Source organism: Ursus maritimus, unplaced genomic scaffold (assembly GCF_017311325.1).
Source record: "Ursus maritimus isolate PB19 unplaced genomic scaffold, ASM1731132v1 scaffold_2, whole genome shotgun sequence".
NCBI classification, from domain to species: domain Eukaryota; kingdom Metazoa; phylum Chordata; class Mammalia; order Carnivora; family Ursidae; genus Ursus; species Ursus maritimus.
In genome coordinates, this window is record NW_024424452.1 from 4,359,462 (window position 1) to 4,383,072 (window position 23,611).

A 23,611-nucleotide genomic window follows, 5' to 3' on the forward strand; every position below is an offset into this window, starting at 1 on the left:
ACCTTTCTGTAAAGCTCTACGTACAAACCTCTGAATTTATTAAGAAAAGCTATGATTCTGGAAAAGTAGAGAAAGACTCAACAGGGAAATTCTGACCCTCAGAATAAATATTCCAGAAGCATCGCTTTCAAATCTCCTTTTATCTAACACTCCACAGTCCCATACCAAACACATCCGATTCATTCCTAAAAGCACCATGCTGAAAACAAACTGATGAATTCTTTATCTGCAAACACAGAGGGCGCTGAGGGCCTTGACAAAAGCATTCCATCATATCAATGAAACAAAGACTCTCTCCCCATTTCATCAAAGATACAGTATCTTATTCTCTTCAGGGATTTTAGAAGAATGATTCCAGGCATTCAAGCCCGCCTCTAGATAATGCATTAATATAAATGCCTCATCTCAGAGTGGCAAGTTCCTGGAAATCTAACCGGAGTTTAGATTACTGGCAAAGACACTGCAATGAGGAAACAGATGCCCTTAGTCTCACACAGGCCAAAAGTCAGTTTGTGGCTCATTTCTCAAACATTAGCAATCCTCAAGGATTAACGGTTGGTTTAGCCATCTAGCTGAAAAGAAACGATGTCAGAGGAGAATTCGTTTAAATGAAAAAGGCAAAAACCCAGGTTCTAAAAACACTGACATCTCTGATATTAAATTCTGAATGCACGTGGTGGTTTGCTTTCGTACTAAGCCTAAAAGAATTGTGTTTATGAGACACTGTCTTGCTGACTGACATACTTCTGAAATGCTTAACAGGAAAACCGTTCCTCATGGAGTATCAGTGCCACCTAGTGGTGACTCTCCATAGCGCCTCCATAAGGAGGGACCAGCTCACACCTAACTCTTAAGTTAGCTCTCCCCGCCCTCTGAAGGACAGGGCGAGAACTTCCCAACCTGCTGGACCTGAATCAGGTTCCCAAGAGACAGTTTTCACTTTATTTTCCACGGTGGGCCAAACGCTGCAGACCTTACCCTGATGGTGGAAAGTGTCCAGAACGTGGATGCTCTCATCTGCAGGGAGGGTCAAGTTCTGAAGCACTGTTACTGAAAATGCCTTATGATGCATTCTCTTTACTGGAAAACGTTACTGAGGGACATAAAAAGATCTGAATAAATGGACATACATACTTTGAACTTATCAGGACTCACTTTAATGATAATAATTTCCCCAAACTCATCTATGAATTTGATGAGATTCTAAATCAAAATGCTATCAGCACTAACTCCTGTGACCTACTTCTTAGATGCCCTGCTGCACGCTGTCTGTGCTCCCAGCTGCATTCCCTGTCCCCAGGGCTCCCTTCTTTCAATGCTTCTTACTCTTGACTACAAAATTTTCCTATAGCCTAGACCTCGCCTCATGTTCCCAACCCTAGTCACTTTCTAAGTAATTACTGAGCACCTACTATGTGGCAGGCATTAGCAAAACATACACATACTGGACACCTCCATCCTCAAAACTCTACATGTCTAAAACAGAATCAACTGACCTTCTTCTCTCCTGCAATCCCTTTCTATTCTTTAAGAGAGAGGAAGGAAGAGGCAGAGGGAGAGGGAGAGAATCCTAAGCAGGCTCCATGCCCAGTGTAGAACCCAACATGGGACGGAATCTCATGACCTCGAGATCACAACCTGAGCCGAAATCAAGTGTTGGACGCTTAACTAACTGAGCCACCCAGGCGCCTCTCTTTTTCTATTCTATTTGCAATTGTATGTGAATAGCATCATCACCCACTTAGTGGCCCAAGCCAGAGAAGTCAGTCATCTGGACTTCTCCCCACCCTTACAGTCAGAATATCTCCTTCTAATCCTATCTCCCCATTACCTTTTTTTTTTTTTTTTAAGATTTTAATTATTTATTTGACAGAGAGACAGGCAGCGAGAGAGGGCACACAAGCAGGGGGAGTGGGAGAGGAAGAAGCAGGCTTCCAGTGGAGGAGCCTGATGTGGGGCTCGATCCCAAGACCCCGGGAATCATACCCCCAGCCGAAGGTAGACGCTTAACGACTGAGCTACCCAGGCGCCCCTCCCCATTATCTTTCAAATCTGTTCCTTTTCTCCACCCTCATCATCCGTTTGGTTCTCATGATTTTATCAGTCAGGACATGCTAGGTTATGCTGTTGGAACAAACTTAAACTTCAGTAGCTCAAAATAGAGACTTATTTCTACATGTCCACCTTGGCAGAAGGAAAAGAGACAATAAATCACTAGCTCTTTTTTGTTGTGTTAAAAAAAACACATTACATGAAATCTACCCTATGAACAAATCTTACAGTGTATGGTACTCTACTGCTAACTAGCTATGCACTGTTATACAGCAGATCTTGAGAACTTTTGCTTCTTGGGTGACAGAAATTTCACACCCATTGTATGGCAGCTCCCTGTTTCCGCCTCCCCTAACCCCTGGCAACCACCATTCTATTTCCTGCTTCTCTGTAAGTGCAGTAAGTGGAATCACACGGTGTTTGTCTTTCTGTGATAGGCTTATCTCGCTAGCATAATGTTTTCAAGTTCACCCATGTTGTAGCATGACGGGATGTCTTTCTTTTAAAATCCTGACTAATGCTCCATTGTGTGGACAGACATTTCCTTTAGCCATTCATCCATGGATACACATTTAGGTTGCTTTTATATCTTGGCTACTGTGAACAATAATGCAATGAATGAGTACAAATAGCTCTTCAAGATCCTGTTTTCAATTGACAAATACTCAGAAAGGATTACTAGATTGTATGGTAGTTTTACTTTTTAATGTTTAAAAAGGATTTTATTTATTTACCTCTCCCACCCCCACCCCCACCCCCAGTGTGGAGCCCAGTGTGGGGCTTGAACTCACAACCCTGAGATCAAGACCTGAGCTGAGATCAAGAGTCGGATGCTCAACCAACTAAACCACCCAGGCGCCCCAAGATGTTTTTAAGTGATCTCTACACCTAATGTGGGGTTGGAACTTACAACCCTGAGATCAAGAGTCACACGCTCCACTGACTGAGCTGGCCAAGCACCCCTATTTTTAATTTTTTGAGGACATACCACACTAGTTTCCATAGGGGATGTACCATTTTACATTCCCACCAACAACACACAATCGTTTCAATTTCTTCACATCCTTATCAACACTTACTATTTTTTTTCCCGTTTTTGTGTTAGTGAGCATCCTAGTAGATGTGAAATGACCTCACTGTGGTTTTGATTTGCATTTCCCTGATGATGAGTGATGCTGAGCACCTGTTCATATACCTGTTGGCTATCTCTAGGTCTTCTTTTTTAGAAATGCCTATTCTAGTCCTTTGCCCATTTTTAAATTGGCTTATTTCTGATTGGTTGTTACTGAGTTATAGGAATTCCTGTGTATTACAGATATTAACACTTTATCAGAGAAATAATTTGCAAATACTTTCTCCCATTCCATAAGCTACCTTTTCACTGTTGATGGTTTCCTTTGCTGTGCAAAGGATATTCCAGTCTGATGCAGTCCTATTTGTCTATTTCTGTTTTTGTTGTCTGTGCTTTTAGTGTTAGATCCACAAAATCACTGCAAAGACCAATGTCAGGAAGCTTCCTGTGTTTTCTTCTAGGAATTTTAGATTGCATGTTTCAGTTTTTAATCCACTTTGAGTTGATCTTTGTGGTGTATGATGTCCAATTTCATTTGTTTGCAGGCAGGCAGCCAGTTTCTCTGGCACCATTTGTGAAGCAGAATGACCTTTCTCCCATGGTGTAACCTTGGTGCCCATGACCGCATAGGTGTGGGCTTCCTTCTGGGTTCTCTGTTCGCTTCCACTGGTCTGTAGGTCTGTCTTCATGCCAGTACCATCCTGTTTCGATTACTGTAACTCTGTAATATACTTTGAAGCCAGGAAGTATGAGGCCTCCAGCTTTGTTGTTCTTTCTCAAGACTGTTTTGGCTATTTGGGATTCTTCGCAGTTCTATATGGGTTTTAGGATTGTTCTGTTTCTTCAAAAAAAGCAGTTGGGATTTTCATAGGGATTGTGATTAAATCTCTAAGTGGCACTGGGTAGGTATGACATTTTAACAATATTAACTCTCCCTGATATTGGGTTGGTTCATTTAAATTGGGGCCTATCTGGCTTCTTGAATCCGGATATCCATTTTCCTTTCCCAGGTTTTAGAAGTTTTTGGCCATTATTTTCTCAAATAAGCTTTTTCTTTCTCTCCTCTCCTCCTGAAACTCTTATAGCACATACACTGGCTCACTTGATGGTGTCCCTCCCATTGGTGCCTCAAGCTTTCCTTATTCTTCATTCTTTTTTTTCCTTTCTGTTCTTCTGACTAGGTAATTTCAAATGACCTGTCTTTGAGTTCACTGATTCTTTCTTCTGCTTGGTCAAATCTGATGTTGAATCCCTCTAGTGAAATTTTCCATCAGTTATTGTATTCTTCAGCTCCAATTTCTCCATATTTTCTCTCTGCTGATATTCTCATTTTGTTCACGTATCATTTTCCTGAGCTTGTTGAGCATCTTTATGATGATTATTTTGAATTGTCAGGTAATTCACATACCTCCTTTTCTTTAGTGTCCTTTCTGGAGATCTACTTTGTTCCTTTGGTTGTACCAGATTTCTTCCTGTGCCTTGTTGCTTTGTGGCAGGATCTATACGTTTGAAGAAATAGTCACCTCTCCCCGTCTATACACACTGGCTTTGTACAGGGAAACACCTTTACCAGTCAGCCTAGCTAGAGACTCCAGGAGCCTTTACTTTGGAAGCGTCTTCTCTGGACTTAACATGTGTAAATTCCTAGCTAGAGAAGTTTTGCTAGTTTCTTTTTTCAGGAGCGTATAATCTCTTTCTCCCTCTGGTGTCTGTCTATAGTACTGCAGGTTCTCTGGAGCTGCTGTAAGCAGTCCAAATCCTTTTTGTTCTCAGCAGCCCTCAGGCATCTAGAGCACGCTGGGTCTCACCAGTGCTGAGGTGGGCAAGAGAGAAAACCTTCAAAAACCTCCTCCCCCAAGACGCTAGAACACTAAGTGCATGCTCCACTCTTCCTCTCCCCAAGGGAGAAGCTGCCAAGCCGTATCAACGCTGCCTTTGTCTGAACTGTGGGTCCTTTGGGGCAGCAGCAAGCCTCCCAGCTCTCAGAGGGATCCAGGCATCTAGAGTACGCAGGGTCCTGTCAGTGCACTGAGTCAGGTGAGACAATAACTAGCCCTTTAGGCAGTACTCCCAAAAGCCAGAATACCGGACACATACTTCAACTCTTTCCCGCCCAGGGAAGAAGCCAGGAGTTGGGGGTTTTCTCCAGTTCTTTGCACACTAAACTGAGGGGAAGGGCAATGGTGGGCAAGTATATGTTAGCTTAAAATGTTGCCTTTGGGGGCACGTGGTGGCTCAGTTGGTTGAATATATGACTCATGAGTTCAAGTCCCATGTTGGGCATAGAGCTTATTTAAATAAAAATAAGTAAATAAACAGAACGTTGTCTTTGTTCTCAGCAATCTCCAACCTGGTGCCCCTTCCTGTCAGTGCTTAGAGTCAGGAAAGACCAAAGCCAGTCCTTTGGGTAGCTGCTCAAGAAGTCTGAATGCTAGATTATGTTCAAGTCTTCCCTTTCCCTCTCCCGGGGTGGGGTGGGGGGGAGCTAGGATTTAGGGGTTTTCTGCACATGCAGATGGGAGGGTCCCTGGGAAGTGAGTTCCATGAATCTTCCTACAGGCTTCAATGTAGCTGGCTTTGCACTGTCCAGAATGCAGGAGCCTCTTAACGGGTTTCTAAACTTCTCCCGAAGGGAACTGGTCTGTGTACTATTGATCAGTGTTTCTGTAGGGGGCTGGGGAAGGAGGGTCTGGGGCTGCCTACTTGTTGATATCACCCCAAATCATGTTTTTACCACTTCTTCTGTAAGCGACTGACCTTATCCACACTGACATTTCATTGACCAAAAGAAGCTACGTGGTCACCCCCAAGTTCAACAAAGTATGTATATCTCTTTCACAGAGAGAAAGCCAAATATTTGATGTTTCTGCTTCAGATCTTAAAAGTCACTGGGACACTTTCACTGACATCCCAGGTTGATGTTCTGAAGACACACACAGGACACTGTTCAGACTCATGTGTGCCCTTCTGACCACCTGTAACTGTCTTTGGAGAATAATGGCCTCACTTTCTCTTTGGCCTTCCAAATAGTCTGTGAGCACTTTTATCAGTAGAGTCTAATTTGGAATTCTCGGAGGAGATGGTAGTTCCCAGCTCCATCTTAGCAATTCATGGAGATTCCACAGGAGGTGGCAGTGATGTGCACCTCTGATCTGGACTACAACAGCCAAAGAGATCTCCCTGTTATCTCAGTCCCCTTGTTGTTCCCCCCTCTGCCACCTTAGACTGGTGTTCAAGACCTGCATAACCTGGCCCTACCAAACTTGTGAGCCTTCAGGATGCTATTGATCTTCAGACCTACAACATTCCAATAGCTTCGCTTTTTTCCCACCCCTACTGCTCCTTCCATTGGCTACTGCCTCCCCAGGCATTCCAGTGCTGGGAGCATGGGGAGCACACAGGGCAGTCAGGGGCTCCACTTAGTTCCATGAGTCAGACTGTTGGGACAACTGTTATAGCAACAGTCTGAGGGTGGGGACAAATTATTAAATGGACACATAAGTTCTAAGAATACACCGAGATTTTACAAAGAAATGTGAATGCTGAAAACAAAAGGAATAAAATTTAGTCCATTAGTTGAGTGTTTTCCTCCTTTCTCAATGACTACTTTTCATTTCTTCATTCCCACAATAAGGCACAGATTTTATAATGTTCAACTGTGGTCATGCTATTTCCTTTTTTTAATTCCTAATTTCTTTTTGAAGATTTTATTTATTTGAGAGAGAGAAAAAGAGAGAGGGAAGTGAGCACAGGCAGGTGGGGGGGTTGAGGGAGAGAGAAGCAGTCTCCCTGCTGAGCAGGGAGCCTGATGCAGGGCTTGATCCCAGGACCCTGAGATCATGACTTGAATCGAAGGCAGACGCTTAACCAACTGAGCCACCCAGGAGCCCTGGTCATGCTATTTTAGAACAATGGCTTAAAACATACTTGTCTAGGTTGATGCCAGGCACTTAAAAATTCTAAGTGGCTTGTAAATAGCGGACACATTTTAAGACAGTCTTAGCTCACAGGGGAGTCTAGTTAAAAAGATGATTTTTAGCAGCGAGGTGACTGGATGGCTTTGGCACCCAACACAATCAGTTCTTACAAGAACAGTTAGTGAATAATAACTGTGTGACAGATGTGACAGAAATGCTGCTACCATGATGCCCAGGCCTTTACCCCTTCATATTTTACATTATGACATCTGCCCTCATGGGAAGGCGGCCCATGACAGGAATCTAGAGCTTTGTGACTGGAATTCCACAGGTGGCCCCCATCTCTGCAACCATGTCAACCACGATTCACCAAGTACTGATCTTCATTTGCTTTCATGAAAAGGAGAGCACACAAATCCTTCTCACAGTTTAGCACGCAGATAACCAGCAGATATCTGGCCATTAGTGTAGTCTGTAACACCAAAATTCAAATTAATCTGGAAAAAAATTTACTTCCCTACCTTTCGGCAGCGAGGATTGGGACAACTGAACCTCTTCACATCACTGTCCAACAGAGCAGGAAAGCTGCAAGAGGGGCACCTACAATCAAAACAGCACAAGGAATATTACTCAGAATATTAAATTGGTTCCATGTTCATACTAAGATGGACTTTTAAGCTGGACAGCCATACCTCTTATTTTTAATTAAAACACGGACTGAGGCTCTCCTTTGTGCTGGCTCTTACCAGGAGATGCAGGTGCCATTCTGGGTCCTGCCTCAGTGCAAACCACTCAATAAACATAGACCCCACCTTTGTGAGAACTCCTTGCACATGTCACCTTTCCTCCATCCTCCAACCCAATGCGTAATGATTGTACCTATAAGCCAACTGATTAAGAGGTACCAAGGAATATGAGTAAAAATGTGAAATGTGGATTTTCCCATTAATAAAATTATTCCCTAATTGCTCAGAAAAAAATGCCAGAAGACCTGGAATATCTAGCTTTGTTATAGATTTTCATCATCTGATGAAAGTGTTCAAGCAGTCTTCATAATGGGGAATGAGGTGACAGAGGACACTCTCTGAGAACTCACCTGACAAGCTCATCTGCGTAAGCTGCGGCAACTTCTTCTTCAGCTTTCCGCTCATAGTATTTATACAGGATGGTTTGGGGAAGTACCTTCTCCAGCTCACTGGTTGGGAATGAACACGTGCAACTGCCTTCCATGCAGCTGAGTTCTGACTGGAATTATAAGGTCAGGAGGCAAAAGATAAACAAAATAAAATCAATCAATCAAATTAAAAAAAAGGAAACAAAGAAAGAAAATTCAACCAAATTTTTAGAAAAACAAAAGCCTCAGTGGTTCAATGCATCCCTCAACAGGAAGCAGATAAACAGTGGTTAAGAGACCACGCCCAAAACAAGGAAAGCATGATAAAACCCCACAAAGTCCATCTTTGATATAGCACCAGAGGGCCTCTATCAGTTTGAATCACAGTAAGGTAGAGAACAACAGGGAAGGTCATGGTGCAGTGTCTGAAAAGAAGGTATTTGTGAGGAGTGAGTTGATTTCCTCTAGAGACCCTGAAAATGTTGGAGGTCTAGACTTGAGGGAAGGTGGAGGCAAGCAGTAGAAGAGGGGACTGACAGGAATACATCCTAAAACCAAGGGGGTTGTTTGAAAACCCTCTGTCTGGATCCTACCCCCTTCAGATGGAGTCAAGGGACTAAAACTCTTCCAAGAGAAAGGAAGACAGCCTCTCGGACAGTTGCTCCAGTGGGCCCTGGATGTCATCTTCAAAGCCATCAGCAGCACATGGAGTCCGCAAGCACATCAGTCTGACCTCCTCTTCTGCTTCTCTCATCCATTTTTAAGGAACCTTGTGATTACACTGGCCCACCTGGATAATCCAGGATACTCTCCATTTCAAGGCCACCCGATTAGCAACCTTAATCCCCCTCTCCCATGTAAGGTAACATATCCACAGGTTCTGGGACGAGGACGGGGACCTCTCTGGGGGACCATTATTCTGCCAACCATACCATTCTGCTCATAATGGTTACTGCGTTCTTGACTAAACTGCATCTGATTTTAGAATAACTGATGCTGAATGATTTGATTATTGGTCAGGCATTTACAAAAAGTAATTCTGGTTTTTAAGTGCTCCTTAAGACAAAACAAAACAAAACAAAACAAAACTCCTTTTCATACTATGTTATGCTTGTATCAACAGACACTAACTTTGGACAGAGAAATATGACCTCGGGCAGTTATTCATTTTTTTTAAAGGCTTCTAGCTCTTTGTCTTTTTTTTAAGTTTGCTTATTTATTTTTAAGTAACCTCTACACCCAACGTGGGGCTCGAACTCATGACCCCCAAATCAAAGAGTCACATGCTCTTCTAACTGAACCAGCCAGGCATCCCAATAGTTACTCATTTTAATACAACTATAAAATCTTTAAAAATTTTGTTTAAAAAACTCCAAGAGCGCAGTATCATTCAAACAGCTGCAAGGATCTCTTCGTTTTTATTACAAAAAGGATCAATAAGTGAAGAAGTCGGTGCTCCTGGAGTAGGCAGGGGGCACAGAGGAACGGCACCATTCCCCGACAAGAAATCTGCTCTGCTTACAACCAACACAATCACACCAGCCAGTGGCTGTCCAGGAATCACACACATAGCAGCATGTCCTAAAAGTTTCACCTCACCCCAGAAAGGGCAATTTCATGAGGCATTTACACTTGTTTATAAATGGGGTCTCATACTCTGTGAACATTTCCTGTGTGTGTACGTATTACATGATTCTTACCTTTCCAGATCCAAAGACCGCCTCTTGGGCATATCTGATGAGACATTCTTTGCAGAACAAGTGAGCATCTGCACATTGTGTAAGCTCCTCGAATGGAAACTCCCCATAGCAGCAGCGGCACTCAATCAGCTGGCCGTCCTGTGGGCCGTCAGAGATGCATGAGACGCCGTACAGTGCACCAGAGGGGCGGCTGGGTTTCACAGTCCCCCATGCCCAAACACATGCTGAGGTCAAAAGCTACCTCTAGAAGCCGTAAGACAACAATGAGCTGTCTTCTGCTCTGTACATCCAGTTTGAGGTGCTAGTATAAATATTAATATATAACTAAAGATAAGTGAGAATTTTCAAGGGTTTTTATTCTTTGGAGTCATCCTTTGTATAAAGCGATCATCTCATGAGTTCCATGTTATCAGCAGAAGTAGAACATCTATAATCAGATGCTAATATGACTATGAGAGTCAGGGACAAGTGACATGAGGGATGTTATCCCGAAAAGCTTCTGAGGTTGGATTTGGCTCTTCTTGTTAGAAGGCAGGAGTGTGAGGGGGTTGTGTCTCCGTCCACACTGTATCTTAAGGGACCATGAAGCCGGCTAGAGCAGCAACCTCCAGTACTGTGAGCACCACGAAACCCGCTCTTCTCACGGGCAGAGACAGACCCAGCCCCCAGTCCATTCCCACCGTGCTAGAAAAGGCCATGAGGGGAGGACAGCAGATAGCAGACAAAAGCCACCTGGTCCTGAGGTTAGATGTATCTCTTTCTTCTAACTTTTTGACCCCCAAATTCTAAATTTTCCTCTATAAATCTATTCAATGGATTCCAGGAAATGTTTTTTTTTAAGAGAAACAACTCTGTCGTTATCTGTGCTTCAATTCTGATCTAGTCCGGGGTTAGGAGTGCCTATCATGATTCAAGCATCCAATTGTAACTTGGCTGAACCATAAATCCAGCAGATCAACAGGAGGTTATATGGGAACCAATTTGCCACCAGGAAGTGATAAGGGAAACAGGTCATATAAATATCCAAAATAAATCAATTAGTGAGATTTCAAACTACCTTCTGATACTGTTCTTCATTCATCTGCAGGGCAAGCAAAAAGTCTTCATGCTGAGGAACAAAAACAATACATGCAGATACAACTTTAGTAAAGATGCCACAGACATTTAACATTTATTTCCATAAACATAAAAGAACTCTACTACGAATAATCATCTCTTCAGTTACACAGTTTAGTACTAACCTTAAAAAGGTACCTCAGAGTAAATGTAAAATGCATCAGAAAGCTAAATATAAAAAAGGAAACCAAACAAATACTAGAAAATATGGGGGAAGCTTTCTTGAATTGGACTCAAAATGTAGAAGGAATAAGGGGAAAGAGAGTACATAAAAGCACTTCTGAATAGCAAAGAACAGCATAAGCAAACAATCAATCGAATGGGTAAAAACCAAGTTTGAGAACATCTTTTGTTGGTGAGGCTAGAGTGACACAGGCAGGCACTCCTGCACACTGCTGCTGAGAATGCAAACCAACACAACCACTATGGACAAAACTTGGCAGTATATAACACGTTACCTAAGTATTTAGGTACTTTGATTCATCCATTGCACTTCTAGGAATGTATCCCAAAGACACTCCGGGGCAGAAATAGGAAATATGGTATGCTCAAGGTTATTTACCATGGCACTATTTATAATAGCAAAAAACAATGGAAACAACCTTGGATGTCAATCAAGGAGAATAACCGAATCAACAGTGCTACTGCAGACAATGGCACACTAGGCAGTTTTAAAAAGGAAAGAAAAACCTCTGGTTTGTTTAAGAGTGACCATCAGGATGAATTGCTAAGTTTAAAAGCAAAGAGCAGGGGTGCCTGGGTGGCACAGCCGTTAAGCGTCTGCCTTCGGCTCAGGGTGTGATCCCGGCGTTATGGGATCCAGCCCCACATCAGGCTCCTCCGCTATGAGCCTGCTTCTTCCTCTCCCACTCCCCCTGCTTGTGTTCCCTCTCTCGCTGGCTGTCTCTATCTCTGTCGAATAAATAAATAAAATAAAATCTTTAAAAAAAAATAAATAAAAGCAAAGAGCAGAAAAGTGTGCTACCTTTCAGGTAAGAAAAATAGGCAAAGCCAAAAAAACCCCAACACCCCCCACTTCCCTATATTCACTTTTACAAAAAGTAAGGAAAGACAACCCAAACTATTGACAACGGTTATATTTAGAAGGGCACCTGGCTGGCTGTCGGAAGAGCATGTGGTTCTTGATCTTGGGGTTGTGAATCTGAGCCCTACATTGGGTAGAGATTACTTAAATAAACTTAAAAAAAAAAAAACTAAAAACCAAAAACCAAGGGGTGCCTGGGTGGCTCAGTCAGTTAAGTGTACACACTCAGCTCAGGTCATGATTCCCGAGCCCTGGGATCGAGCCCTGTGTTGGGCTCTCTGCTCAGTGGGGAGTCTGCTACTCCCTCTCCCTCTGTCCCTCCCCACCATTTGTGTTCTCTCTCAAATAAAAAAAATATTAAAAAAACAAAAAGCAAAACCCAAACAAAACAAAAAAACAATGGTTATGTACAGAGAGAGTTAAGGGACATGGGAGCAAGGGATAGGACAGAGAGGAGATCTTTCTGTTCCTTGTTTTATAGTTTTGACTTCAGAACCAAAAATATTTTACATAATTAACAAAATTAGACAAAAACAAAAAACCAATTCCTGGGGTGCCTGGGTGCCTCAGTTGGTTAAGCGTACAACTCTTGATTTCGGCTCAGGCCACGAGGATCTCAGGGTCTTGGGACTGAGCCCAGGTCAGGCTCAGCAGGGAGTCTGTTTGAGATTCTCTCTCCCTCTCCCTTGGCCCCTCCCCCTGCTTGCGTACTCTCTCCCTCAGATAAATAAATCTTAAAACAAAAAAACCAATACCTTAAAACTTGAAAACTTGTTTATCATTTATAGTATCAAAACTTCATTGGTTTATCAGCTTAATGGCATAACCACATAGACTTATTCCAAATGACTTTATAATATTTTGATTTCATATTCCTAATCTGATATAATCTGATAAGAAAATTATAAATAAATCTTAAACTGTATTCAGTAGCCTTATTGGTAATAATGTGGACTGCTGTTTTGGAAATATTAAGTATATAACAAAGAATAAAGAAAATAAGTCATTATATTAATATTATGAAGAATCAAGATTTTTAGCATAAAAGGAAGTACAAATATAAAATGAAAGAAGTAAAAAACCCCCGTAAACCAAATTTGAAACAGCAGTCTCAGTATGAATTCCCACTAAAGGAAAATAAGGCGCACTGGAGAGGTTGGTGATTCCAGGTTCAGGTCAGGAAAAGCAGAGACTGAACCTGGGTCACCCTGCGTGCCAGAAAGGAGGGGTGCGGTCAAGAACGACTGAGGCCAGGACAGAGGCAATGACCCGAAGGGGACACCACTGGCCAGACATGGAACAATATGGATGAGGATAATGACTACAAAGAACCATCCTGCCAACACAAATTTTAACACTTTTCCGATGAGAAATTAATGACTGCAATGTTCTGATACTGTGCATGGAATGTGCCAACATCTGGAAGACCGACATAACTCACAAATCAGTGTTTTACAGGCTAAAATCACACGTGTTCCAAATCCATTGAAGTGCAAGCTACACCGAGAGACTATAATGTAACAGATGAGAAGTAACTGTGACAGATGGATCAAAAGTTCTAATTTCTGCTTGAGTCTAGAATTTTATCACTGGCCATAAATAATCACTTCATTTTTGAGATTACATCTGCCCAATGCCTACTCCTGGACAATCAATTTATCCGTCAGCATTTTTTCAAGTAGAAATAGTGTTCTTTGGTGGGGGGAAGGTACCTCATTTGGAAGCTTGCAACTCAAAGGCACAGGGGCTTCTCAGGACACCATCACAGTCAGGATGCAGCAGAAACACTTTGTGCGGACTTCCCATTTTGTCACACAGAGCAGTGAAAAGGTAACGTGTTCAAGGGTCAAAATTTGATAAAATGAATAAATTTTACTGTTTCACCGAAGGCATTATTTATTTTTTATTATTTTTTGAGAGATACCATGTGCGCACATGCATTGGGGGGAGGGGGAGAGGAAAGAGATTCAAGCAGGCTCCACGCCCAGTGCAGAGCTGGATGTGGGGCCCAATCTCGAGACCCTGAGATCATGACCTGACCTGAAATCAGGAGTCAGACGCTTAACCAACTGAGCTGCCCAGGCACCTCTCATCAAAGGCATTTTTATTTATTTATTTATTTATTTATTTATTTATTTATTTATTTATTAAAAAAGATTTTATTTATTTGGCAGAGATAGAGACTGCCAGCGAGAGAGGGAACACAAGCAGGGGGAGTGGGAGAGGAAGAAGCAGGCTCCCAGTGGAGGAGCCCGACATGGGGCTCAATCCCACGTCGGGATCACGCCCTGAGCCGAAGGCAGAAGCCCAACCGCTGTGCCACCCAGGCGCCCCTCATCAAAGGCCATTTTTAGATAACACAGACTTCTTTTTAAAATGTGAGTGCGTGGTGGTGAAGAGAGAGATTACTAGTACAGCCTGCGGCCACCGACCTCATTTATAGTGAGGCACCACTGCTGCTGTTGAGTCGGGACAAATTCAACAAAGTGAAACAGGCAAATAACGTCTCATCAGGGTAAGAGATCTGATCTCAGTCTCGGGGAGCCCAGGGGTTCATGGGTCAAATGTGAAAGCTACTGGTCTAGAACATATGTAGTGACCCACCAGTACATATACACTGAGGCTGTCTTGCACATTTGACAGTTTATTTAACTGAAGAGCGGATCTTTCTCCAGTTCTGTTATGAGAGGCTGAGCGAGGTGAAATAGATATGCTCACTAAACTCCACAATTAAAAGTTTCTAACATAAATCTGATTTATGGAACGGTGAACTTTGGTCAATATCCTTACAAAACCCAGTTTTGTTTTTTTAAAGGCTTTATAGTTTATTAGTTTATTCAAACCAACTGCTTCAAAGAAAATGTAAATCTTAAAAGATAGTTTTATATTAAGCCCTAAGAGCAACCCAGAATGCCAGAAACACACCCCAAACCCATCCTCCTACCTCTGCCATTTCTTTGATTTTCTGCTCATAGAACTCCTGCTCTTGCTGCACAGCCGGGAGAAGGGCACGCCGGTCGTATGACCTACAATGTCGCCGCTTATTTTCCAGAAAGAACATCCTCTTTTCTATTTTTATGTCGCCTAGAAGACATGTGACAATGCAAAGTCATGGAGACAACTGTTCTGAGGAATCCAGGGCATCCATTCCAGGCTCCTGTGGCCCAGTCCCCCACACACCCCCCAACAGTACATTTCTGACTCCAATAACGGAGTCTGCATTTGGGAAAATTCGGCTCCTTATCACTCCCTAACTTATTGTGCACATATTTTGACTTTCATGTTTTCTTTTTCCTTGTTATGCTCCAAATGGAAGGTCCCTCCTATCCTGGCAGTATTGCACTGTGTGAATATACCACACTTTATTATTCATTCTACTGAGGACAGCTGGGTTTATAGTTTTGGGTTACTATGAACAGGGTTGCTGAACGTGTCTGTAATTCAGCAGAGCATACACGAAGGAGTGGAAGTGCTAGATCACAGATATGCATATTTGAAGCTTAAGAAAACAGTACCAGTTTTCCAAAGCAGTTGTGCCAAACACGCTCCCTCCACTGGCAGTGTGTGATACCATGTCCTCATCACCTATACAGTCAGCTTGTAATTGTAGCCATTCTGGTAGGTGCATGTGTGTCTGATGAACGTTTTTTAAACTTTTTACTTTGAAAATCTTCATATAGAAAAGCTGAAAGAGTAGTATCTAAATCTACAATAAGTAACATTCAGAATAAAAGAGAACAGAATGATAAATACCAGAACATGTAATTGGCCTGTTCAGCTTTTTTCTTTCTGTGGATTTGGTCATTTGTATTTTCTAGCAAACTGTCTATTCCATGCAGATCTTTTATTCACTCTCTAAAGTCTCTTCTTCATAAAACCTTTTGGCTTTATTAATATTTACCCTACTGGTTCTACTGATACTTCTCCCAGTTCATTCTCTTCAAAAATTATTTTGGCTATTCTAGTACCTTGCCTTTCCATATAAATTCTAGGATAAATTTGCCTGTAGCTACCCAAAAGTTTTGCTGGGATTTTCATAGGAGTTATGGTAGGTCTGTATATCAATTTGGGGAGGATTTACATCCTTACGATGTTGAGTCTTCCCACCCATAATCACAAAACAGGTCTCCACTGACTTCTACCTTTGGTCTCTTTCTTCAGTGTTTCCTAGTTTTTATCACAAGTCTTATACATGTTTTGTTACATATAAACCAAGTATTTAATAGGAGGGGAAGTAATTATAAATAGTACCGTACTTTATTTCCACATACTCATTGCCAATATGTAGACATATAATCAGTTTTTGTAGGTTGACCTTATACCTTGCAATGATACTGAACTTATTTAATGATTCTAGAAGATGTATTTTCAGTAGATTCCTTGGAGTTTCCTCATTAGCTATAACTTCCAATTCATGCTGAACAGCAGTAAACAGAAGACATCCTTCCCCCATTTCTGATTTAGGGGGAAAGAATTCACCACTAAATACAATATTAGCTTTAGAGTTTTCTTGTAGATGTTATCAAGCTGAAGTAGCTCCTCTCAAGCTCGTAATTTTCTGAGTTTTAATCATGAATAGGTGTTAGATATTGTTAAACGCCTTTTCTGCATCAATTAATATGGTCATGTAATTCTCCTTCTTTAACCTGTTAATACGGTGGATTATACTGACTGTTCCTCAAAATATTAAACCAGCCTTGCACCACTGGAATACACCTGACTTGCCCACGGCACATATTTTTTTTAATATATTGCTAACTTCTACTCGCTGATATTTTGTTAACGATTTCTACATGTCTATTCATGAGGGATATTGGGTCTGTAGTTTTTTGTGCTGTCTTTGCTTTTGTTATCTGGGTTAATACTGACTTCATAAAATGAATTGGACAGTGCTTCCTACTCTTTTATTTTCTAGAAGCTACTATGTAGAATTAGTGTTAATTCTTTCAAACTTTTTTAGAAGAATTTTCCAGTGAAACCAAATGAGGCTGGAAATGTTTTTTTTTTGGAGACTTAAAATAATGAATTCAATTTCCTTGAGAGCTACAGGGCTATCTAAATTATTTAAACATGTGTAAGTCTTGGTATTTTGTGTTTTTTGAGGAATTGGTCCATTTAAGTTGTCAGATTTGTGTGTGTAAAGTTGTTCATGGTATTCTGCGTTGGCTGTTTGGAGGGATGAGATCCCCTATAAAAGGTGAAAACTCCTTCCTGATACTGGTAATTTGTATCTTCTTTTTTCTTGGTCAGCCTTGTGAGATGGTATGTTGTATTTTTTACTGATGCTTAGTCTACATCCAGATTCTACCCAGACTCTTCATGAGAAGACTGTCTACTGGTCAGCTCATAAAATCATAAAAAGGACAGTGAAGGGAGAATCCCGACTCCTTGTTTGAGCTGAGCAACGTATAACCCAAATAATGGTGCTTGGGTAGAAAAATGGACAAAAAGGTGAAAAATTAGATTCCTGGAACAGATGGAGGACTCTTAGACTATTTTATACTTGTAAATTGCTGTCAAGGAAGGTTAAGTGTGTCTGTTAGCCGTAAATATTAATGCTGTGTGTTGTCTCTACACAGCAGACTCATCTGGAGTACTCTGCTCATCCGGACTTTCAAAGATTCTGACAACCTAGAGGAGGCACACGAGAAGGGCAGTCAGAAAGACAAAGCAGCAACAGATTCCAAGTCTTTTGAGAGACAAGAACTACACCCATGGCAAGAAATTTCAGGAAGGTCCATTTCGAAAGAAATTTCTAAAAGACAGAGTTGACCAACAAAGGAGTGGACCATCTTGCAAAGTGATACTTTCTTTTCTCTTGACCACTGACAGAAACAAATATGGAATGACTGTATTTGGGATGCCGAGTCTAAACTGGATAAATTTAGCTGAATGAAGAACCACCTACACACTGCCCCCACTTTCTCATTCTTTGGCAGACCTGTGAGAACGTCAGGGCAGGAGAGCACTGCACCACAGACTAGCTCGGGGACCTCAGGAGTCAGAGCCTAGGGGTTTCCTTTTAGATCCTGAGGAGCTGAGAACCCCAAAAACTTTCCAAATCTATGGTTACCTCACAGATTTTCCATTTAGTCAAACCTGAAATCAAGTTATATAACTACAGATTTAAAAGAAAGACAAGTAAGAGAAAGCAAAAGGAAAATATTCCTATTTATGACATAATGTACAGAAAAAGTTACAGTGGGCTCTCTTCTCGGACATAAGCAACTCAGATCAGATTTGATGTAAAATTCAACATGTTTACCCCGGGGGTGTCTCTGGAAGGGCTCTCAGCAGTTATGTCATCAGTAACAGACCGTTCAGCACATGAGCGGCTGTTCAGGAGCTGCTGGCTTTTCCTGTGCAGAAGCCACTCTCTCAGGTGCACGAGGGACACCTCTGCAGTGAGCAATTAATCTCTGGTCTAGGTAATTTTACCAGAGATAAAGCTAATTCTTGTCAAACCTTCAAGACCAACCCCCCACCCCTCAGCTTGAGTGTGTCCCCAAACACTTTCCCACGTGAGTTCTTTGCCACTGCACACAGTGTTCTGGTCATGGTGTACCCTAGGCAGAAAGGAGGAGGGTGGCAACCACAGCCACTTCCTAAACATACGGATGTGTCCCCAAAGCAGGCCATGCAGTCAGTCCTTGGGCTGGTCTGGCAGGGTGGCCTGCCACAGCGGCCTTTACAGGCTGTGTGGGAAGGAGAGGGCTCCGCACAGCCGCTTCACACACTGTCAGCAAAACTCAAGGCTGGCCATTACCTTGTTCAAACTTGAAATCTATGTAAGAATACTGATTCATTTCTTTTCTCTTTTTTCTTTTTCCACTGGTTTCTGGCGATAGCTCCTGCCATTTTTTAATGGCATCAGAAAAGGCCTAAAAATTGAGAAACAGAAAAGTGACTGTTGTAAACGCGACACAAGAACACAGGAAACCCCGGCAACCCCAAATCTCATTCTGACTCACAGTTTCAGCTAGGTCCCCTGCATAGCTTACCAGAAATAGGCTGCAGCAAAACGAACAGGGAGTGTTTTGTTATTTTCTATTTCTGACTTTCATAAACTGCTACGAGGGCAGAACCAAACGCTTACTGACAAAGGGCAACATAAGAAAACAGCAAGTGTGCAAGCCCTCCTTGGCTACGTAGAGGGTAGGTCACCGAAGAGATGGCTGGCGAGTCAGACTCTACAGGCAGACTCTAAATGGCATACCTCTGGCCAACACTCCCCCATCCGCTTTCCAATACTCCCATATTCCTTGTGGCTTCACTGCGTCCCCTTTTTGTACAGCACATTGGAGGGCAAAAGTCTTATGCCAGTGATAATCCCTTTTCTTCTGTACCCTCAGCTTCTCTCTTTTTTAAATCTTTCCAATTAACATTTCAATGTGCTCATCTTTGCCATCTTAAAAAAAAAAAAAAAAAATCACTCCTCCCCTAGCCTCCTTCCCCGTTCAGGTACCAGCCACCACACCCCAGCCCAAACTGGTCAAAGGGGCCATCTGTCCATGTTTTTTCCTCACCCCTTATGTGCATTTCCCAACTCCCTCCACTCGGCCACTGAAGCCACTAGCTTATCTACTTGGGAACAGGAGGCAAACTCCAGCCCCTAGGTCTCAGTCCTCATCTCACCTGGTCTCTAGGCACTACTCATAACACTGACTGCTCCCCGCTCCTGGCGTCCTGCCTCCTCTCTGCCCACTCCTCCTTGCCACCCTTTCACCACTTGGTCTTTACATGCTGGGAGGCCTCCAGGCAGTCTCGGCTCTCTCTCTGTGCCTACCTCATCCAGGCTGGCGAGGTCACCCTGCATCTGCTGATGACCCTCACGATCCCACCTCTTTTGGCCATTCAAGCACCCAAATGAATTCTTTGTACTTGGATGTTTCACAAGCTTCACTGAACAGGCTGGCAACTCAATGCTTCCCAGGCTGAATTCATGATCCTTTCCCTCCGAATTAGCTCCTCTACAGTATTCTTCATCCCAGGAAAGGACACCCCTCAAACTTCCCCTACTGAACTCCTACTTATAGAACACTCAGGTTTATGGTTAAATGTCTCTTGCTCAGGGAGGCCCTCCTGGAGCCTTTTGGTCCACCCTAGGTCCTCCTGCTACATTCTTTCCAAGTACCTTACATTTTTGTTTGAAAGGCTGATAACAGTAATGATACACTTATTTGACTCTGTTTCATGTCATCCCCTCCAGTGGACGATGGGCTTCTGGAGGACAGAGAAGGTGACCAAAGTCCAGGCTGTATCCCTGGCAACCTGCATGGTTTGCATTTCATACTCATGGTGAGTAATAAAACGTTACAGGGGTATCTATGTGTCACAGGAATGTTGCTAGTAAGTCACACTCTGAATGTTTATCTTAGGAAAACAGCTGTGTGTCCCTCTGGTAAAATGAAAGCAAGAGAAAATAAGTATTTTAGCTAGAGAAGAGGGACAGCTCATCCTTCCATCTTCATCTACCTTCTAACCCCCCTTTTCCAAAGCTCTCAAGTTTGGGAACAGGAAGGGAATCACCATGTGTTTATATACCTCTGTGAGTGAAGCACTCTGTGTGGGTCTGGCAATCCCTCAGGTCATGTGATTCTCACAGCAACCCTCTTAGGGAGGGGTTCTTTCACAGCAGAGGGAAGCAAGACTTATAGACAAGAACCCTGCCCCCAGTCAAATTAATTAAAGCTAGGATACGAATTCAGGCCAGTCGCAGAACTAAGGCTCCTTCCTCTCTTTGACATCACCCTGTCCTCACAGAGCGGTTCAGGGAAACCCACCAAGAGGCGGCCAACAGAAGTCACCCTACTACCTCTTCATCTCCCTGATCAACATCCTCCCTTGCTTTGTTTCTTCTTTCTGGAGTGCGGACTATCCGAAGTGTTCCCCACAAACCCTTAGGTCCCAATCTTAAAGTCATATGTTTGTACTCTGCGGCAAGACCACTAATTTCTACCAAGTTTTACCTAGAGGTGAACACTTCATCCTTGAACCAGGTCTATTTGCAAAAACCCAGGAAAAAAGGCAGGACAAGTTATGATAACCAGAATTTTATAAATGAGGTGATTAAAAGGGTAAATGTCATTTATCAGCAACTAAAGAAATAGGAATGTGAACTCAGAGCTTGTAACTGGTAGCCCACTGGGTCTTCAACCACATTCCCCTCCTGTCTGGAGATGAAATGAGGTCATTACCTTGGTCCCATTTAAATACTATTTCTAGTTAGAAGGAAAAAAATCCATACTGGCCCTTTGTCAGGAAAATTTTATCTTAAAACAAATGTTGCCGACAACTTAAAGGAGCCTCCAAAATCTTACTTCAGGGGTTACGACAACCATTCCTTATCTTAACTAAAGATCTAGTTAAATAGATCAAATACAATTATAAATCAGAGTTCTTCTCTTTCGAGAACTGCTAGTTATAATTCACACCTACCCAAAGGCAACATGGTTACTCTTTTTTGCCTCTGCACGTAAGATTTCTCTAGCGAAAACATCTTTCCCTTAAGATCCTGTTCAAATGACACCCTCCTTTCTTTCCTAGTGCTCTCATGTACCTTTATTTGCTCTTTTGTAACACTCGTCACACCGTTTTAATCTTCTCAGAGGGACTGAAGGCTCTTTGGAAGGAAGCTAATTTGTGTTCTACAGATGCCATTGTCTTCAGGGTCTGTCTGAAAACTATCACAAAGTACTCAAAAAAACCTACCAGGAGGAACACAGGAACAACAGATACTGAAGATAATTTTTCCTTTTACACTTATCTGGCATTTCTCCCTCCAGCTTGCTCACATTCCCAAATCAATCCCCACTCAAGGTACTGGTTCTGAGAACCAAGGATACAGTCTGCTAGGATATCTTGACGATGGCAAAAACTCCTTTAAGGGATGACCTAGAAATACTACAATGCGTATCTGATGAAACAAAAGCTGAGGAGTGGTCACAGACTCCTCTGTGGAGCCTGGTGGAGGTGTCAGTTCCAAAAATGCAGACGTTGTCACCTGTAAGGAGACGGAGGTGATGATTAAAGTACACAAGGGAGAAATCTGGGGAGGCTGGGGAGTGCAGACCCTCAGAATGAGCACATGTCAGAGAACAGAAGTTAAGGGGTGATTAAAGTAGAGGACACTGTCCACTAGTATTAAGCTCCACAAGGGAAGGGGCCTTGCACTGTTCACTGTGATTTTCCCAGTGCATGGCCCACAGTAGGCACTCAACATGCTGTCTGAATGAAAGAGACAGTTACATCTGTGGCAGGATTATTGAGGAAAAACTTGGCAGAGAAATAATTTTCAACCCAGGGGAACTACTAGCCAAGTTTGAGTGTGTAAACCAAGACAGAGAAAGTTGTCAGGATCTAAAACACAGAGAATCAAGCTTTGTCCAAAGGCAAAGGGAACTCCCAAGTGGACAGCTATACACAGGCATGGAGGAGGAAGAGAAAAAAATGAACTGAGGACTGATGGACAGGTTTGACAACAGGCAAACTGTGATGAGAACAGTGTTTTAGAGTTGCCGGCCACGAAAAAACAGCCACAGCATCAAAAAACAAAGAAACAAAAACAAAAAAGCAAAGAAAAGATGGAGGCAACCAATTTTAACTCCAAGAAAAAAAGAAAATGCAAGAAAGGAGACATTATCATACACCTTACTTGCCCTAGCAGTGAACATTTCCAGTCATAATGATAAAAACTTTAAAAACAGATTGAACAAAAACTGTATATTGAAAAGGTAAATGTATATGGGTGCGTAACATCTAGAGCCCCATCTACCATAGGAGAAAACTAAAGTAATTTCTAAAACTAATCAAGCATAAGCATGTGTTCATAAATGTGGAGGTAAGTACCAGGAAAAAAACCAAAACAGATAAGAGTCGAGCTGTGTCCAGAAAAGAGAGAAAGTGGGTGAGGAAGGGAGCTTCAGCATGTGGTTTAAAAAATTACAAATAAGCACATGGGGCACCTGGGTGGCTCAGTCGTTAGGCGCTTGCCTTCGGCTCAGGTCATGATCCCAGCGTTCTGGGATCGAGCCCCGCATCGGCCTCCCTGCTCTACAGGAAACCTGCTTCTCCCCCTTCCCTCTTCCACTTCCCCGCTTGTATTCCCTCTCTTGCTGCCTTCTCTGTCAAATAAATAAATAAATAAAATCTTTAAAAAAAAATTACAAATAAGTGTTTTGGCACTAATTGATTTTTAAAGTTATGGCCATAAATTACTTTGATAAAAATCAACATTCATTTTAACAAGTAGCTTCTGTCATGAATTTTAAGGATGATCTGTTCCCTCCAGTTTAAAAAGTTACTCATTTTTGAGAGCACTTTTGTCCCTAACAGAGCTAACAACCAAAAGAAACATGACTGCAGCTGCACTGTGGCCTCCAAGAAACCTACCCATGGGATACGTCCATGAAGAGTTGAGCTAAAATATCTTCAACCACACACACACTGGGGGCAGAGTCTTCTTGCACCCTGGGCCTCCATACCAAGGCTGGGAACAACAGAGCAGGCCCTCGGGTCGCAGGCCCCTCCAGCGTGAATTCAGCACTGTGAACCTAAGGAGGTTGTATCACAGGAGGCTCTTGCTGTATCACTCTA

At 42.5% G+C, this 23,611-nt stretch overlaps 1 protein-coding gene across 7 annotated transcripts in view; it reads right to left on the reverse strand.

The window, feature by feature from the left end:
• RNF216 (ring finger protein 216) overlaps positions 1-23,611 on the reverse strand; it is a 141,956-nt gene that overhangs the window by 73,506 nt on the left and 44,839 nt on the right. For all 7 annotated transcript variants that reach the window (XM_040634735.1, XM_040634737.1, XM_040634736.1 and 4 more), the window contains exons 8-13: positions 18,783-18,897; positions 14,961-15,100; positions 10,913-10,963; positions 9,856-9,993; positions 8,138-8,286; positions 7,563-7,641 (exon numbers count right to left, since the gene is read on the reverse strand). In XM_040634735.1, coding sequence (XP_040490669.1) covers positions 7,563-7,641; positions 8,138-8,286; positions 9,856-9,993; positions 10,913-10,963; positions 14,961-15,100; positions 18,783-18,897 — 672 coding nt within the window. The remainder of the gene's footprint in view (positions 1-7,562; positions 7,642-8,137; positions 8,287-9,855; positions 9,994-10,912; positions 10,964-14,960; positions 15,101-18,782; positions 18,898-23,611) is intronic.